Here is a 19914-nt window from a genome sequence, read left to right as displayed (position 1 = left end):
CTAAAAAATAAGGGAATCGCCAAGAAAAACGTAAAAGCCAGTGGTACATTTGCGATTTGTAGGATCACCAGCCCAATCAACATCATAGTATGCACGTAACTCCAGAAATGAAGTAGAAGGAAACAAAAGGTTTTGAAATTGAGTGCCCCAAAGATACTTGAGAATACAAAGCACAACAGCCCAATGAATTGTAATTAGTGCAGTAATAAATTGACTAATCACATGAACAACATATATAATATCTAGACAAGTCACGATGAGATAAACTAAGCTTCCAACAATAGGTCTGTACAAATTAGGATCCGACAAAAGTGAGTCATCAAATGGAGAATATCGAGCATTAGTCCCAATAGGAGTATCAACGACTCTATTATCGTAAGACGAGTATGCTCAAACAAATCAGATATATATACTTTGATTGGGATAAAAGATAACTTTTCGAGGAATAAGAGACCTCAATGCCTAGAAAGTAGCGTAGTATACTGAAGTCTTTCATAGTAAAACAACAAGTCAACTTAGACTTTAAGGAAGCAATTTCATCAAAATCATCACTAGTAATAATCATGTCATCAACATATATAATGATAAAAGAATATGACCTGTACTCGTATATCTGACAAATAATGTTGAATCATGATTACTAGGATGAAAACCAAGCGAAGTAATCACTCTAGAGAATTTCTCAAACCAAGCACGAGATACTTGTTTGAGACCATAAAGCGCTTTATGAAGCCTGCAAACTTCACCAAGTTAGTGTGAAATACCAGGAGGAGATGTCATATAAACTTCTTCATGAAGATCACCATTTAGAAATGTATTCTTAACATCCATTTGAGATATTCTCCATCGACAAATAAAAACAACAACAATCAGAATATGAACAGTCATCATTTTTATAACAGGAGTAAATGTTTCCTTATAATCCATGCAATAATTTTGAGAATAACCTTTAATAACAAGATGAACTTTGTATCATTCGATAGATCTATCAGATTTAATTATGATCTTATATACCCAACGAGAACCAATGATATGTTTTTCTGATGACAATGCTACCAAATCTCATGTATAAGTTTGATATAAAGTAGTCAGCTCCTCAGCTATAGCACTCTGCCAAACTGAGTTACGAACAACTTCTTTATAGGATACAAACACAGAAAGACAATGAACATATATAACAAATGAAGCAAAAGAACAAGAATAACAAAAGTAAGCAAAATCTAGTAGTTTAGTAGACTTAGGAACATGAATGGATTAACAATGGTGGAGAGAAGGATTATCCATAACCTTAGGAGATGGTTGGGTAATGGAAGAAGGAAGAGCACGTGGAATGGATATCTCAAGAACCAAAGTACCAAATTTAGTTGAGCTACCAGTACTAGATGTAAGTGAAGCTTCCTCGGTGTCAGTATTAAAAGCATCAATGCAAAGCAGATTTGACTTCGTCATATTATGCGAACTAGCCAGAATAGAAAAAAAATAGAATATGCTCAAGAAACACAACATGATAAGATACATACAATTTTTGACTAACGGGATTAAAATAATGATATCTTTTCTGACTAACACTATAATCCAAAAGACATAGAGCAGACCGAGAGGCTAACTTATTACGCTCGATATATAGACGAAGGACGAAGCAAGTATAACCAAAAACACACAAAGGAATAGAGAAGAGCATGCCCATACAAGTTTTCAAAAGATGATAAGCCTAAATTATATGATATTGGAATTTTATTAATTATGTGAGCAGCGTTAAGGATTGCTTCCCCCCAAAAGGCACTAGGAACACTGATAGACAATAAAAATGAATGGGATGTTTTAACAAGATGTCTATGTTTCCGTTCAGTCATACTATTCTGTTCAGGAGTATCTATACACGAAGTTTAATGAATAATACCATCAGAAGCAAGTAAATGTGAAAAATGATTCAAAGTGTATTCACCCCTCAAAAAACAACGAAAACACCATATGACACTAGAATGTTGAGTTTCACAAAAACTCTAAAATTGTTGAAAATGGTAAGATAATCAGACTTGTATTTCATAAGATAGACCCAAAGTAACGAATGCAATCATCAATAAATGAAATATAATACCTTGACCCCTCCCCTTTTGCAGGAATATGAGAGGGTCCTCATATATTAGAATGGATAAGATCAAATAGAGCAAAATAAAAAGAAAAGACTTTTAAAAAATAATAAGGCAGAAAATTTGATCAGTTTACAATCACTATAATCAGAAATATCAAAACTTTTTAAAGGTTTTAAATACTCCTGTAGAAGTTAAAAACTACAAGCAAGACGCTGAAACATGACCTAAATGAGAGTGCCACAAATAAAAATAAAAAGATGAACAACTCAACCGAAAAGAAGATAAATCTACACTCAAAGCTAAAATTTTCGTTACTTTGAGTTGATCTAAAACATAGAGTCCTTCTTGCCTACAGTTTGTACCAATCAGCCTCTAAGATCGCGGATCCTGAACATAACAATTAAATAGAGAAAAAGAGACTATGTATCCAGACTCACATAATTAACTAGCAAATATAAGATTTAAAGTAAGACTCGGAATATAATAAACATCAGTAAGAGATAAACAAGATGTAACAATTGAACCAACACATACTAATGACATAGGAGTACCATCAGCAGTCACAACAGATATAGATAAATTGGGAGAAAAATAAACAAAAGATGATAAATTAGATGATATATGATGGGAGGAACTAGAGTCTAAAATCCACAAGGATGAAGATATACATGAAATACCAGATAATGACAAACCTATATGAGAGGAAGCTGACATGGCAGAGCGCTGTGAAGCAAGGAACTGTTGAAACTGCTCCAACATATACGGATCAATTTTCATAAAGCATATGCATGACCAGACATGATGACAGACGAATAATACTCAAAATAACCAAATTGTACGGATACACATCTGTACGATCCGTAAAAACTGGTGTCAGGACAACCCGTGGTCACATGAAGAATTTGAAATAGAAAAGGATGTTAGCGTAGAAATCTATAGCACAAGGTGTCGGTGCCGAAATTAACAGAAAATGATATTGGTGCCGAAATTGACAGCATAGGGCATCGGCATCAAAATCGGAAAAAAAGAGCGTTGGTGTCGAAATCAATAGAAAATGACGTCGATGCCAAAATTGATAGAAAAGGACGTCAACACCGGAATCGACAACAAAGGACGTCGGCACTGAAATCGATAGCAGCGGTGGGAGACAACAGCGACGACATGAAGCAATAACAAGGACGGTAGAAAAAATTAGGTCAGAGAAAGAGAACTGCTCTGATATCATGTAAAAATTAATAAGAGGAAAAAGCTACTCATATTATATATTAACTCTAAAAAATCAATCTTAGAAATATAGAGTATAAATCTTATATAGTTTAAGAAACTCTAAATACTAGAAAAGGAAAAAAGATTAAATTATTCTAAAAATAATAAATAAATATATATATATAAACAATCTAATCGTATTCATGCGTGCATATAACTAAGGGAGTAAAATATCAATTAAATTGAAATAATCAATAGGATTGATCAAAGTCATATGTTCAATTTGGTTAATTTAGATTTTTTTTATTATTATTTCAATTTATTCCGTTCGAATTTGATTTTAAAATTTAGAAATTGATTAAATCGAATTAGTATCACACGATTATTATGTTGTAAAGAGTTGATTGATGTACCTAAATCAATATCAATCAATTCTTAAATCTTAACTCAACTCTCAATTATCGATGGATGGATTGGGTTATCTAATATCAATCGACTAACAATAATAGCAATCAACTAATAAAGAAATGCTCCCTTAATTTGATAACGACAAAATAATTAATTTTATGTTTGTTCGATTTATTTAATTTTAATAATAAATTAAAGTTTGATTTGTTCAAAACAAATAATTTTTTATTCGATTTTGAATTATTGCTCAGTCTTACATACAACATTTGGATAATTGTCTATTTTTTAAACACTATATCATTTCAAGCGACAACCATCTCTTCAAGATCTCTGTAGGATTACCCTATGTGATTCGGGATATCTTTAGGATTGTTCTATATGATATTCAGGATCAACATGAAGGAGGTAAATCACGGACGGCTACTAGTCTTTGAAATAACAACTAGCACATAAGGAAAGATTTTACTGAGATTCGAACCCCAGACCTCATGATGATAATACCTTATGTGTTAATCATTAGATCGTCCTAAAAACACCAATTAATTGATATACTTGACTTGACTCTTAATTATCAATGGGTGGATTCAATTATCCAATATAAATCTAATAATATATAATAACAATCGAGTTTAGTTAATTTGGTAACTAGCAAAATTAACTGATTTTATATTTAATCGATATTAATAATAAAATTTGATTGATTCAATTTGTCAACAAAAAATTTATTATATTCTACTTTGAACTGATTTCTCATCTTATATGTAACATTTAGATAATTTATTCTTGCAAAGTTGTTAAGTAAATATATTCATACAAAAGAAGTTATTTAAGAGAAATGAGCACTCCATAAATTAGTAAATAGAGAGTATTTATTATTCTTAAAGATGATTTATAAGCAAAAAAAAAAAAAGATATTTTTGAGTAACTATCCATTTTTTTAATTCATTATTAAAATACAAGGACCACTTCCAACAAAAGTGATGTCCAATTGGCCGTGAACAAGTTTGAAGCATATCATGATCAATTGAATAATCTCAATTTTCCACAAAGAAAAAAAATACGTTGATGTATTACTTTTAGTAGTTTTTACCTGTAGAGCGTTCCCAAATAATCCAACTGTGAACAAGAAGGTATACCTTCACTAGTTAAGTCACATTTGACCTCATTTTCATTTATGCTCGATTCTTGACTTAGTCGATGAAAAAAAGATGAAAAATAATATTTTTCCATTTTTTTCATTATCTTTTAATACTATAATTTGTAGTTTTGTCGTCTATTTGTTTGTTTATTAACAACGCAAATATCGAAAGTTCTATAATAATTAAAATAATATATTGATGGAAGATAATTTATCAACTGCCCATTAAACAATAGATCAAAATTATTGATTTTATTTAGTTTATCAATTTAATATGAGAAAAATATTTATATTATCATTTTGCAAAAATAATATATTGATTGACGATAATTCACATTTTAAAAATATTTATATTAAAAAGCCTACTGACCATAATTTTTTATCATTTAAAATGTTAAAAACACTAAAAAAAATGTTTTTCTTAAAAGAATCTGTTTCAAAAGAAACAAAAGTAAAAAAAAAAAAATCTTAGAAATTAAACGTACAATCTCCTTTCCTTCTTCCATTTTCACACGTGGTGCGAATCATTAAATGCCCGTGACCGTTCGCACACCAAACTCGCCAATTAAACACAATCCAGCAAAATATAATTTTTTAAAACAATATTTTAAAAAAAAACATACCACTATATTTTCAATCTTAAAATATTTTTATCAGAGTAATTTTTATTTGAGTTGATTTTTTTTTTCAAAATAAAATGTTAGCATTAATATATATTACATCTTTAAAAAGGAGAGATTTAGTGAAAAAAAAATTGAATTATAAAAAATAGTTCTCATAATTTAGTAGACTTACGAATACGAGTGAATTAATGACAATAGATAAAAAGATCATCCGTAATATCAGAAGATGATTGGTAGTTGTGAATGAAGCTTCCTCAGCGTCAGTGTTAAAAGCATCAATGTAAAGCATATTTGACTTTATCATATTATGCGAATTAGTCAAAATAGAAAAAAATAAAATATGCTCAAGAACACACAACATAACAAAATACATATAATTTTTTACTAACAAAATCAAAATAACAATATCCTTTTTGACTAACACCATAATACAAAAGACACAAAGAGTAGACCGAGAGGCTAGCTTATTACGCTCGACATGTGGATGAAGGACGAAGCAAGTACGACAAAAAAGCATACAAAAAGGAATAGATATGAGTATGCCCATACAATTTTTCAAAAAAATGACAAGCCTGAATTATGTGAAATTAGAATTCTATTAATCATGTGAGCAGCATTAAGTATTGCTTCCCCCAAAAGGTACTAGGAACACTAGCAAATAATAAAAATAAATGGATTGTTTCAACAAGATGTCTATGTTTCCGTTTAGTTATATCATTCTGTTCAGGAATATCTATACACGAAGTTTGATAAATAGTACCACCAGTAGTAAGTAAATGTGAAAAATGATTCGAAATGTATGCACCCCAAATTATAACGAAAACACTTTATGATACTAGAATTTTAAATTTTCACAAAAAACTTTAAAGTTATTAAAAATGATAAAATAATCAGACATATGTTTCATAAAATAGAAACACAAGTAACGAGTGCAATCATCAATAAATAAAATATGATACCGTAACCCTCCCCCTGTAAGAATAGGAGAGGCTCCCCATACATCAGAATAAATAAGATCAAATGGAGCAAAAGAAAAAGAAAAGGCTTTTAGAAAATGGTAAAGTAGAAAATTTGACCAATTTACAACTACTACAATCAAAAATATTAAAAATTTTTAAAGGTCTTAATATTCCTGTAGAATATAAAAATTACAAATAAAATGCTGAAACATTGTCTAAATGAGAGTGTCACAAATAAAAATAAAAAGATGAACAACTTAGACAAAAAGAAGATAAATCCACACTCAAAGCTAAAACTTCTGGTACTTTAAGTTGATCTAAAATATAGAGTCCTCCTTGCTTATGGTTTATCCCAATCAGCCTATAAGATCGCGGGTCCTGAACATAACAATTAGATAGAAAAAGAGACTAGGTATTCAGACTCACATAATTGACTAGCAAAAATAAGATTTAAAGTAAGACTCGGAATATAATAAACATCAGTAAGAGATAAATAAGATGTAACAATTGAACTAATACCTAGACATAGGAGTATCATTAGTAGTCACAATAGATATAGATAAGCTGGGAGAAAAAGAAACAAAAATGATCAATTAGATGACATATGATGGAAGACGCTAGAGTCCAAAATCCACAAGGATAAAGATATACTTAAAATACTAGACGATGATAAACCTATATAAGAAGAAACTAACATGGCAGAGGGTTGTGAAGCAAGGAATTGTTGAAACTACTCCAACATATACTGATCAATTTTCATAAAGCATCTATTCGACAGACATGATGACAAAATGAATAATGCTCAAAACAACCAAACTGTACGAATACACATCTGTATGATCAGCAAAAATTAGTGTTAGGACAACCCATGGTCACATGAAGAATTTGAGATAGAAAAGGATGTTGACGTATAAAATCAACAGCACAAGGCGTCAGTGCTGAAACTAGCAAAAAAAGACATCGGTGCTGAAATTGGTAACATAGGGCGTCAGCACCAAAATCGGCAAAAAAGAGTATCAATGCCGAAATCAACAGAAACGGACATCGGCGCTAAAATCGATAGAAAAGGATGTAGACGCTGATATCGACAAAAAAGGACATCGATCGGCACTGAAGTCGGTAGTAACAGGAGGAGACAGCGACGACAACAGGAAATTAGAGCTGTCAAACGGGTCAACCCGTGGCGGACCGGGTTTGCCCGTGGTGGGCCAACCATTTGGCGAGGCGGGACAACCCGTCAACTTGGCGGGTTGGGAAATTTCTAAGCCAACCCAATTTAAGGCGGGTTGCGGGTTTATCGGGTCAACCCGCGTGCCCATCAATTTTTTTAAAAAAAAAATTAAAAAAATATTTCATATATTCAACGTTTTACTTCGGAAAGATTTTATCAATCAAATATATCCATAAACATGTATTTTAAATATAAATGGACATAAATGAATACTTATTTGGGATGAAAAGTACTATTTTTATTTCAAAATTATAATAAAGAAAGATAATAAATTGATATAAAACTTAGTTTACATGTGTTTCTCAATCCGCGAGTCAACACAAGCCCATCGCAGGCCAACCTACGTGGGTCGCGGGCCTAGGCGGGTCGGCCCGCAACGAGTTTGGGTTGATAAAATTCCAACCCAATCCACTTAATTATTAGACGAGGCAGATCAACCCGACAGATCCAATCCAAATTGACAGCTCTACAGGAAATAGTAACAAGGGCGACAGAAAAAATTAGGTTAGAGAAGGATAACCGATGATCTGATATCATGTAGAAATTAAGAAGAGGAAAAAATTAGTTATATTATTAACTCTAAAAAAATTAATTTTAGAAATATAAAATATAAATACTTATATAGTAAGTTAAAAAACTTTAAACATTAAATAAAAAAAGGAAAAAGATCCCATTATCCTAAATATAATAAACAAATAAATATATATAAACAATCTAACCGTATTCATGGGTGCACGTAACTAGCGGAGTAAAATATTAATTAAATCGAAATAATCAATAGAATTGATCAAAGTCAGAATTTCGATTCGGTCAATTTCGATTTTTTTTATTATTTTAATTTATTCAGATTTAATTTTAAAATTTAAAAATTTATTAAATTGATTAAATCGAATTAGTATCAATCGATTAATATGTTGTGAACAGTTATTGATGTACCTAAATAATTATCAATCAATTCTTAAATCTCGACTCAACTCTCAATTATCGATCCGTGGATTCGATTATCTAATATCAATCGGCTAATATATAATGCAATCAACTAATAAAGAAACGTTCCTTTAATTTAATAACCGACAAAGTAATTAATTTTATGTTTGTTCGATTTGTCTAATTTTAATAATAAATTAAAATTTGATTTGTTCAAAACAAATAATTTTTTTATTCGATTTTGAATTATTGCTCTGTCTTATATATAACATTTAGATAATTATCGATTTTTTAAACACTATATCATTTCAAGTGATGCTTCCGGATCTTTTTAGGATGTGCCCTATACGATGCCTACTATATCATTGCATTCATGTATGTATGTAAATAGGGGAGTAAAATATCAATTAAATCAAAATAATCAATACAAGTGATTGGAATTGATTAATTTAGATTTTTTTATTATTATTTTGGTTATTTGGATAATTTGATTTTAAAATTTAAAAATTGATTAAATCGAATTGATGTTACATAGTTAACTGATGTACCTAAATCAGTATCAATTGATTCTTATATCATTCTTAATTGTTAATTGGTGGATTCAATTATCCAATATCAATCAACTAATGTATAATAACAATGACTTATAAAGAAAATTTTAATTAATTTGGTAACTGACTAAATTAACTGATTTTATATTTATTTGATTTTAATAATAAATTTTCATTGATTCAATTTGTTAAGAAAAATAATTTATTTAATTCGAACTGATTTCTCATCTTATACGTAACATTTCTTGGATAATTTATTCTTGCAAAGTTAATTAAGATAAATGAGCACTCCATAAATTAGTAAATAAAGAGTATTTATTATTCTTAAAGATGATTTTATAAGCAAAAGAAAAAGATATTTTTGAGTAATAGCAATTTTTTATTCATTATTAAAATATAAGGACCACTTCCCACAAAAGTGATGTCCAATTGGCCGTGAACAAGTTTGAAGCATATCATTTCAATTGAATAATCTCAATTTTCCACAAAGAAAAAAAAAATACGTTGATGTATTACTTTTAGTGGTTTTGATACGCTGCCTGATTTTGTGCTCGACCTTGTGCTGAATGAGTCTGTAGAGCGTTCCGAAATAATCCAACCGTGAGTCGTGCACGAGAACTCTTACTTTTAGTGCTCTTATCTTAGTCTTTTTATCGTAGATATTAATTTAAAAAATTAAAGTCTAATTAATTGACTCGATTAAGTTGAACAAGAAGGTATACCTTCACTAGTTAGGTCACATTTGACCTCATTTTCATTTATGCTTGATTCTTGACTTAGTCGATGACAAAAAAAAATGAAAATAATATTTTTCATTTTTAATTATCTTTTAATACTATATTTTGTAGTTTTGTCGTCTATTTGTTTGTTTATTAACAACGCAGATATCGAAAGTTCTATAACAATTAAAATAATATATTGATGGAAGATAATTTATCAACTGTCCATTAAACAATAGATCAAAATTATTGATTTTATTTAGTTTATCAATTTAATATGAGAAAAATATTTATATTATCATTTTACAAAAATAATATATTGATTGATGATAATTCACATTTTAAAAATATTTATATTTTTTTGTTAATTAAAAAGTCTACTGACCATAATTTTTTTATCATTTAAAATGTTAAAAACACTAAAAAAAATATTTTTCTTAAAAACAATCGGTTTCAAAAGAAACAAAAGTAAAATAAAATTCTTAGAAATTAAACGTACAAGCTCCTTTCCTTCTTCCATTTTCACACGTGGTGCGGAATCATTAAATGCCCGCGGCCGGTTCACACACTAAACTCCCCAATTAAACACAATCCAGCAAAATATCATTCTTTAAAAGAAAAGTTTTTTAAAAAAACATACCAAATATTTTTATTAAAGTAATTTTTATTTGAGATGATTTTTTTTTTCAAAATAAAATGCTAACATTAATATATATTACATCTTTAAATAACATGTTATCTATTATATTAATATATATATATATTTTTTAAGACATATTCATATTTATATGAATGTTAATATTGATAATTTATTAATTTTACTATATATTCATTCATCTTTAATATACGGATATTACTATAACGTTTATTATGGATTCGTAATAATATTTGGTTATTATAAATCCACGTATTAGCACAGTTGCTCGAAAATTACGGTGCCACTTGTCCAAATTAATTGCTCGAAAATAACGGTGCCACTTGTCCAAAGTAAATATCTTTCTCTTAATGATTTTCTATCTTGCCACTTGTCTACTTTTTGTGTGTCAGTGGGATTCCTTCCCTTCCATTCCTACTCCTCTTCATTGGAGTGAAAGTTTTCATGCTATCACAAGTCAACGTCCAGTGGTCAAACTATCCAAACAACGTCGCCCACACATCTGGAAGCTTCTAAGCAACAACCAAACCAAATCAAATCCTCTCCACAGAATCAAAGATCTTTAGATCCCGAGGAAGACTTGGGAAATTTCCCTCCTTGTTGAACAGTCCAACAGTGGTGATTCATCCTGCTGCAGAATCTATAAATGCTGACTTTCTGTGCTGCTTGTAATTGAACGAAGCTTACAGAGCGATCGAGGAAGAGAGGCAAGCTAGCTAGCATGCCGAGGAAGGGGATGATGAGCCTCTTGCCTTCCTATTCCTTCGGTCGACATGGCCATAGCCACCACCATCGCGGTGGTCCGTCCCCGGTTGCGTCTCCTTGGTCTCTGCCGCTGGCTTCCTCGGACGCGTTGATGGCGGAGTACATGGCGGCGGAGGCTGTAGTGGCCAGGTGGCGCCCCGACGACAAGATTGCTTCACTGTTCGATGGTGATCGAGCGGAGGCGCGCGAGTTCCTCGCGGCCGTCCGCGTCGTCCACCGGACCATGCTGCACTTTGCCTCCGCAGGGAGCTCGCCGGAGGTGAAGTCGGCGTTGGTGAGCGGACAAACTGTGCTGCAGTCCGCCATGGGTCGCCTCGAGGAGGAGTTATATCGGATCCTCGCCGCCAACCGCGACCTCCTAGATCCCGAGTCCGTCTCTGCCCGCTCCTCCACCCAATCCATCGTCTCCGACGAGGCTGAGGAGGAGGAGGAGGTCCGAGCCGCCGGAGATTCCATTCGCGAGGTCGAGCACGAGGCGGCCGCAGCCATGGCGGACCTCCACGCCATTGCCGATACCATGATCTCCGTCGGGTACGGCAAGGAGTGCGCCCGGGTCTACAAGGTCCTCCGGAAGTCCATCGTCGACGAGGGCCTCTACCGCCTTGGGTTCGAGCCGCTCGCACCTAATTCTCACATCCACAAACTCGATTGGCCGCTGCTCGAGATAAAAATCCGATCTTGGCTCGCCGCCTCGCACGTGGCCGTCACCACTCTGTTCGCCGGAGAGAGGATACTCCTGGACCACGTTTTCTCCGGCTTCGATACCATAAGGGAAGCCGTGTTCGTAGACATCGCCGGAGAGGCGGCCAGGGAGTTCCTCCGTTTTCCGGATTTGGTCACGAAATCCAAACGGTCGACGGAGAAGATTTTCTTGATCCTGGAGCTCTACGAAGCCGTCTCCAAGCTACTGCCCGAGATCAACACGGTGTTCTCGTTCGTGTCCACGGCCGCCGTCCGGGACCAAGCACTAACCTCGCTCACCAAGCTCGCCGAGGTCGTCCGCGCCACGCTCGCCGATTTCGAGACGGCGGTCCAAAAAGAGCACTCCAAGGTGATCACTCCCGGCGGAGGGATTCCCCCGCTCACTCGTCGCGCGATGAATTACATTGCCGAGCTCTCCGACCACGATTTCACCCTCGCCGAGATCTACGAGGAGTTGCCCTTTCAAACGCCTAGCCTCCACCCGGATTTCTTTTTCGATGCCTCGGACTCTTCGGCGGCAGTGGAGACAAGGACGTCGTCGTTCGGGTCCTCCTTCTCCTTCTCCTCCTCATCCTCCGCCTCCTCCGACAGTAATCGATCCGGGATCGCTGGACGGTTGGCGTGGCTGATCCTGGTGCTCCTCTGCAAGCTCGACGGCAAGGCCGCAGCGTACCGGGACGCCGGCCAATCGTACCTCTTTTTGGCGAACAACCTCCAGTTCATCGTGAACACCGTCCGCCACTGCCGGCTGAGGGGGCTATTGGGCGAGGAGTGGGTGGCGCGGCACGCCGCGAAGGCGAGGCAGCACGCAGCGAGGTACGAGAGGATCGCGTGGGGGCAGGTGGCTGCGGAGGTACCAGCGGCGGAGGTCAGCGCCGAAGAGGCGCGGGAGCGGATGCGGGCATTCGTCGCAGCGGTGGAGGCTGCATGCGCCGCGCAGGCTGGGTGGGTGGTGACGGATGCAGGGATGAGAGAGGAGGTGAGGGAGGCAGTGCGCGTGATGGTGCTTCCGGCGTATCGGGGGTTCTACCAGCACTGGAGCGCGGCGCTAGAGGAGGGCGAGGCGGTGAGGTTCTCGCCGGAGGTCGTGCGGCAGCGGTTGGCTGAGCTCTTCTCTGGTTCGGACGAAACTGGTTCGGGTTCGAGTTATCACCTCGGTTCGGAGTCCCGCTCATCTCGGTCCAAATCATCCGGCTGAGCATCTGCTACTAAATTCCTTTTATCCGATTTACTGTAAACCTGCCGGAATAATCCTAAAATAAATTAAGCCATTAAAATATTTTTAAATTTAAACTTTAATTTAAATTTAATTTAAGTTTGGTTGATTTAGATGGTATCAAATTTTTAATTTAATTATTTGAAATTTTAGTTGATTGATAATTAAATTTAAAAAATCTAGATAATCTAAACTAATTTACTCATTTAATTTTTTTATTTAGTATTTTGTTTTATTAATAAACATAGTTCATGAATATTATATATAAATATTTTTCATAAATATTATTCATCAATATTAATTAGCTCAATACATATATATTTAAACTTATTTCTATAATTTTCTTTTGTCCCTATATGTATAATATATTTACTATACTTAATTTTTTAATTTGAGTTATTTAAATTTATTTATTTATTTAATATCAAAGAAAGATAAATAAGATTTTACAAAGTAAGAAATTTATTCATGAATATTCAATTTATTTATCATCCTAATTTTTCTATACAAAATGATTTAACCGATTTAATTGGCGTTTTAAAAATATTACCAAATCGAAATAAATTATTCAATTGATGATAAAATTCAAAAATATGAATTATACATTAAAAAACAAATATTAAAATCATCAAAAAATTTCATTGTCAAATATTAAATTTCCTATGTAACAAATCGTTAAAGTGATGTTTATTATGAGTGATGTATTATTTGTCTTCTGCTAGGTTTATGAATTTACTTATAAACCAAATGAATTTACATTTTGTTAGAACACTCCGGTAAGTTAAGGGGTGGTTAACTCTAATTATTTCGTCAATGATTTGTTGTAGTAGAAACTCGAAGTAAATGTTAACAAATTTGATTTTACTTAGTATTCACCCTCTTGAGATAACTAATTTAAGAGTCCACTCTCTTCACTCATAGTACACTATGAAATCCTCCTTCTAAGATGCAGAGAATTCTTGTACAAACTTCAACACGAGAATACAAGAGAAATACAATAAAAAATACAACGAGAAATCTTTGCTTTTGATCTCTTGTTGATGTAGATCGCCTCTTGATGCTTGGAAATACAATAATACTTTGCTCCAAGAACCTTCAAGACCTGGCAGAATAAATCAGAGAAAAAGAGTTGTGTTTGAATTGTCGTCATCACTTTTATATCTAGCGGATTAAGGCTCTCAATCTATTGGTCTTACCCTCAATTGATTGCCACATCAAATCTGAGCATATCTAGCCGTCCAAACCTCACAACGATTCTTTTCTTCGTCACTTAATAGATTAACCAATTGATTACGAGCCTTCTTAATTGACCGCTCAATCAATTATGAAGTCTTTTGTTCACTCGTGAGCTTTTCCAAATCGATCAAACAGCTTCAATCAATCACTTGATCGATTCAGAAGTTCTCTGTTCGTTTGCGAACAAGTTTAATTGATTAGCTAATCGATTAAGCCTCTTGCGATATCCTCAATCAATTGGGATTCTCCCAATTGATTCAACATAGTACAATGCACTGTTCTTCACAAAAACTAGTTTCTAATCGATCACTTGATCGATTGAGTTCAAGCCTGATCGATTTACCATGCTCTTCACGAAGAGATGTACTTAATCGATCAACTGATCAATTAGCATGGGTCTCAATCGATCACCTGATCGATTACTTAATCCTAACTTGCTTAACCCAAATTTAAGGTTCCCTTCCCCAATCTCCGATCAACCGTGATTTGTTAGGACTTCTCCACCAAGTATCCGATCAATCTTTTGACCCACTTGGCCTTTGCTAACTTTCCGTTGGACTTTCGATCACCAAGTATGGTTCTCGATCTACTTGGATTTTCCTCTTGCCTAACCGCAGTTAGGACTTTACCTTGCTAACGTGTGATTCTCCTTGATCCATTTGGACTTTGCTCGCCTAACCATAATTTGGACTTTCCTTGGCAACGTGCAGTCCTCCTTGATTCACTTGGATTTTTCTTATCAACGCGCGGTTCTTCCTGACCCATTTGAATTTTTTCCTTTGCCTAACTACAGTTAGGACTTTATTTGCCAACGTGTAATCCTCCTTGACATATTTGGACTTTCCTTTACCTTATCGACGTCGAGTTAGGACTTGCCTTGCCTTACCTTACCTTACCTCTGATTTAGAAATTTATTTTGCCTAACACCTAGTTAGAACTTTATCAGTCAAGTACTGGTCGTTCATGACCTACTTGACTTCTTTTAGGACTTTACCAGTTAAGTATTGGTCCTCCATGACCTACTTGGCTTTTCTCTTATATGTCTTACAACATATTGTAAACATGTAACATATTGTCCAAACATCGAAATTCAAGCTCGACTCCACTCGAGCTTAGTTAAATTGGTCAATTTTGACCCAAGAACAATTACGCTAACACTCTCCCAACACATTTAAATAAAATAATAAAATTAGTTATATAATTTATACCGAGAAGATTAGAAAATAATTAAAATTAATTCTTTAGATAAAATGTAACTCTAGAGTCGATGATCAAACTTGATGTTAAAATTTATTTATATTTATTTAATATACTCCAGGTTAATTAACTAAGTAAATTTGAACATACTCCTCAGTTTGTTAACGTCTATCGTCGATCGTCTATCGTCTATCGTCTATCGTCTATCGTCGATCGTCTATCGATAAAAATTGAACCTATCCTATAGTACCTCTATGATTTATTTCCCTACTGAATTACATAGGTCCTCGAGAGATTCTCTGGGTAATGGTTATCATCTTGGACCGTAATAAATAAAAATTGAAGTTCCTATAGGCATAGTCGAATTAGTTCTTGGATGATAGATTATCACGTGAGAATATATAGAGATCAAATCCTCTAGAATAATCCCATAGTGAACAATATTCCTTTAACCTAGAGAGATTGTCCGATTATCCTAATTTATTGCCTTCAACTTGCAGTGGGACCAATAGTGAAGCGGTATTTGGGGTGAGTAAATTAAATCACCTTTGCCATATGAATAAAAATTATCAAACCTCATGCTACAGTACTGTGGTAGAGGTCTAGTAATTCTCAAATACTTATGGTTTGATTCATAGCTACGATTATTGTAGAGATTTTTTTTTATTAGGATGAAAAATCTAGGACATTGATTGTTGGACGAGGAATTATTTGTGCTTTTGAATTTATCCTGAAAATTTTTTATAAAGTCGGATCAACTCTGGAGCACATATGCTACGCTCAACTACAGGTGATGTAAATTTATCGATAACATAAATTAATTTATAAAATTCACAACTAATCAAGCTCATAATATCAAAATGATCAATCTCAATTTTGAATAAACTCAAACTCAATTAAAAAACGATGAAGCTTGAATAATTATTTTAACCACTTCATTGCTCGATTACCAATACAAAAGTTGGATCGCTTGACTTGTTTAATTTGCAACCTTAAATGTATCTTAATTGTTTGTAAATTACAAAAAGTAGAGTTGACATCTGACTTGTTCATGTGTGCTAGCTTCGTTTGGAGGATATACAAAAGAATTACGCAACCTACGAATAATAATACATTCTTTTGATCTTTTCTGATGAACTCATTGTGATTATGCTCATTTAGATCCGTCGTTAAATTATATAATTAAAAATTAGGTAAAAATCCACTGAAATGGTAGCCTTAACCGTATGTGTTACTAGGAAAATCCGAAGGCCGTTCCCGTCCCCTTTCTATGAACACTTTCCCGATCGATCAAAACTTACAAGTTTCATCAATCGCTTCAACTCAATGTAAGTATTTATTTGATTTCGATGCTGACATATCAGACTTCAGGTCCTATCAAAAGGTAGCTTTTTAGAAGAGAAGAAAAGTTATAGCAAAATGATTTATATTATCATTTTACATTACTACTAAATAAAAATCTCTATACCATACTTCATTAATTATACATAAAAATCAAAAGAGCCTCATTTTGTTTTCACAATCATCAAAGGAGTTTTTTTTTAAAAAGAGCGCCCCACTAGCCGCTCATCAGTATTATTATCTCTAGTATATATTAAATATAGTATAATTTTGACATATTTAATAACATTCACATTATACTAGTAATAATATACATATGTAACTATTATAATATTATAGTAAATATAATTTCTTAGTTACAATAACATAAATTTATATTGTTTAACAATATTTATATTTATATTGTAGCATCTATAAAATCATAACTACTATAATAATAATAATAATTATGTTGTAGCAACTATCAACTATAACTTTTATAACTATCATAATAGTTATGAAACTACAATAAAAATTTATTTTATTCATACAATTGATTAATGGTAGAAGATAATAATATGAGACTAATATAATAGAGTGCAGTTGAGTAATTATATAGGATGGTATGAGATACCTTTTGATTAAAAAAAAAAATTGACCTTTTGACAATTAAAAAAAAAAATGAAGTGCTCTTTTAAATTTTACCCAAAAAAAATTATTTATTTTTAATTTAGATATCCAATTCTTTAAATATAAAATATTTACTATAATTCATTTAACTTTTCAACTTTTAATTATTTTAGTTCATCGAACTTCCAGCCGTGGATATATCATCTATCTCCTAATAAAACATACTTGTAAGCCGTAATCGTAGATCTTCAAGAAATTTCCTGGGATGTCTGACTTTTCAAATACAGAAGCGAGACCCATTTTCATTATACTAAAAATCCATTATCAAAGTCAATTTAGATTTTAGATGGTAAGAAAAGTGATTATATATGTTATATAACATCGTCAACTCAAATTGATTCAAGTTGCTAGGAGGTAGGAAGAATTTTGTTCTCCGAAAATATGCACCCACTGAAATTTGATACACTGCCCCTATTATAGTAAGTCTTTCATCCTCTAACCATGATTAAACATCCAGTGGAACCATTAATTTAGATTTTAGAGGTTCATAGGAAAGATGAAGTAGATGAATTTAAGAAAAAGATGATGATCAAGTCTTCTTTTTCCGAAGGTACGTAATTAAGTACTACAGACAGATTAAATAGAAGAAGAAGAAGAAGATGCTTCATGCATCTTCAAGCTCTCTCCACCACGTCGACGCTAGCAGTGCAGGAAAGGAGACGGCGGAAGATGAAGTAAAGCGTGGAGCACAACATCTTCTTCTTCTTCTTCTTTTTCTTTTTCTTCTTCTTCTTCTTCTCGCTGCAGATCTGGCCACTGGAGTGATGATCGCCATTAACGCAGCAGCTGCTCGCACTGTCTTCGCTCCTCTGTTGCAGGAAAGGAAACACAGCGGCTCTCTCTTTGACTCTCCCAAGGCAACGCAGGGTCTTCTCAGGAACGGTCTCCTTCCTGGAGAAGGTGTAGCTTCTCAGATATCTCTGCCGGCACGAGAAGCTGTCCACCGGCGCCGCCGCTGCCTCTTCTCTGCTCCACCTCCTGCTTACGCTGTAGTCATCCGCTAGATCTCCTCTTCTTCTACTGGTTACTGACTTCACAAACTCCGCGTCGGATTCCGGCCACTTGTAGAGGTTCACGTAGGTGGCTCTCACCGGCGCTCGAGCGACGTCGATGCAGCCGAGCGAGTTGCAGCCGGAGCTCATGTCTCACCTCTAAATTAGTACTCTAGGAGAGCTAGGATCACGTGGGAAAGCGTTGCTAGCTAGCTAGCTAGCGATCAGTGTTCAGATATGGAAAGTGGTTTTATAGCTCCATCAAGAGCGAAAGGGATGATGGGGCATGAGTGCCATGAGGGCCTCACTTTGAATTTCCTGCTGTACTTCATTGATGATGTCTACAATTCATCTGATTAACAGTGTAATTAATTAAACCAGCAACAGACATGGACAAGCCATTATGGTTGCCACTCAGGCACATGGCCATGGCAATCAATGCATGCACACAGTAGTTCTGTTCTGCAGAAGCCATTTCTGCTTCTGCAGGTCTAGAAGGTATATAGTTAATAATGGCAGGGATTTTCATATACAGAGGAGAGGTATTCATATTCAACATCATCATTAGAGACAGTAGTAATTTTGCAGCCTTCGTCCACACTGCAAGTAAAATGCATGGCATGCAGCACCAATGACCAACTGTTTACGAAAAGTTAGTCGAGCATGGGCTTCATTCTGGAATTGAATAAATTAGATGTCGTAGCAAATAATCCATGGCTGCTGAAAAGCCGATACGGTAGGTAGGTGCATATAGTCAGAGATGGTGTGATTTAATTATCGTATTTCGGTTAAAGTAGTTTACCTAGATTTAATTCCCGGCCTCTTAGAAGGTGAGAGATATGTGTTGGAAAAGTGAATGAAAAATAGATTAAAAAAAATTCTAATATGTTGGAGAGTTTAGTCTTACATTAGATTAGAAGTTATATATATATATATATATATCATGTAGTTATGAGCAGTACTGTAGCAGGACTTTTCATATGTAAGAAAAAAAAAACTAAATAGTACTGCTCATAATTACTTTTTAGATATGTAGCTATCTAAGGTATGAAAACTAAATATATGTATGTGTACTCTCATGGTATCAACATCACAAAAAGAGTCACTGTGAAAACATAAAAACTTAAGTACTAACCAACCAAGTAACCATTTGGGGTCTCTGATCAACCTGTGATATCTGCTTTGCCATTGCACATATTGTCGCCGAGGGGCTCTAGTCGCCAACAGTTCACCCTTGGTCTACTGTCGACATCTGTCATCTTAGCCCATACCAAACAGCATGTACT

At 34.2% G+C, this 19914-nt stretch overlaps 2 protein-coding genes across 2 annotated transcripts; one reads left to right on the top strand and one right to left on the bottom strand.

The window, feature by feature from the left end:
* The first annotated feature begins 11231 nt into the window (after positions 1-11231).
* LOC122022898 (exocyst complex component EXO70H1-like) lies at positions 11232-13242 on the top strand. The gene has a single exon (XM_042581009.1). The coding sequence runs from the start codon at positions 11232-11234 to the stop codon at positions 13173-13175; it is 1944 nt and encodes a 647-aa protein (XP_042436943.1). The 3' UTR covers positions 13176-13242.
* A 4794-nt stretch (positions 13243-18036) lies between these two features.
* On the bottom strand, positions 18037-18851 carry LOC122025006. The gene has a single exon (XM_042583762.1). It carries the CDS (start codon positions 18776-18778, stop codon positions 18251-18253), a length of 528 nt encoding a protein of 175 aa, XP_042439696.1. The 5' UTR covers positions 18779-18851; the 3' UTR covers positions 18037-18250.
* Between the last annotated feature and the right edge of the window lie 1063 nt (positions 18852-19914).

Source organism: Zingiber officinale, chromosome 9B (assembly GCF_018446385.1).
Source record: "Zingiber officinale cultivar Zhangliang chromosome 9B, Zo_v1.1, whole genome shotgun sequence".
In the NCBI taxonomy this organism is placed as follows: Eukaryota; Viridiplantae; Streptophyta; class Magnoliopsida; order Zingiberales; family Zingiberaceae; genus Zingiber; species Zingiber officinale.
This window is presented reverse-complemented; position numbering and strand designations above follow the sequence as displayed.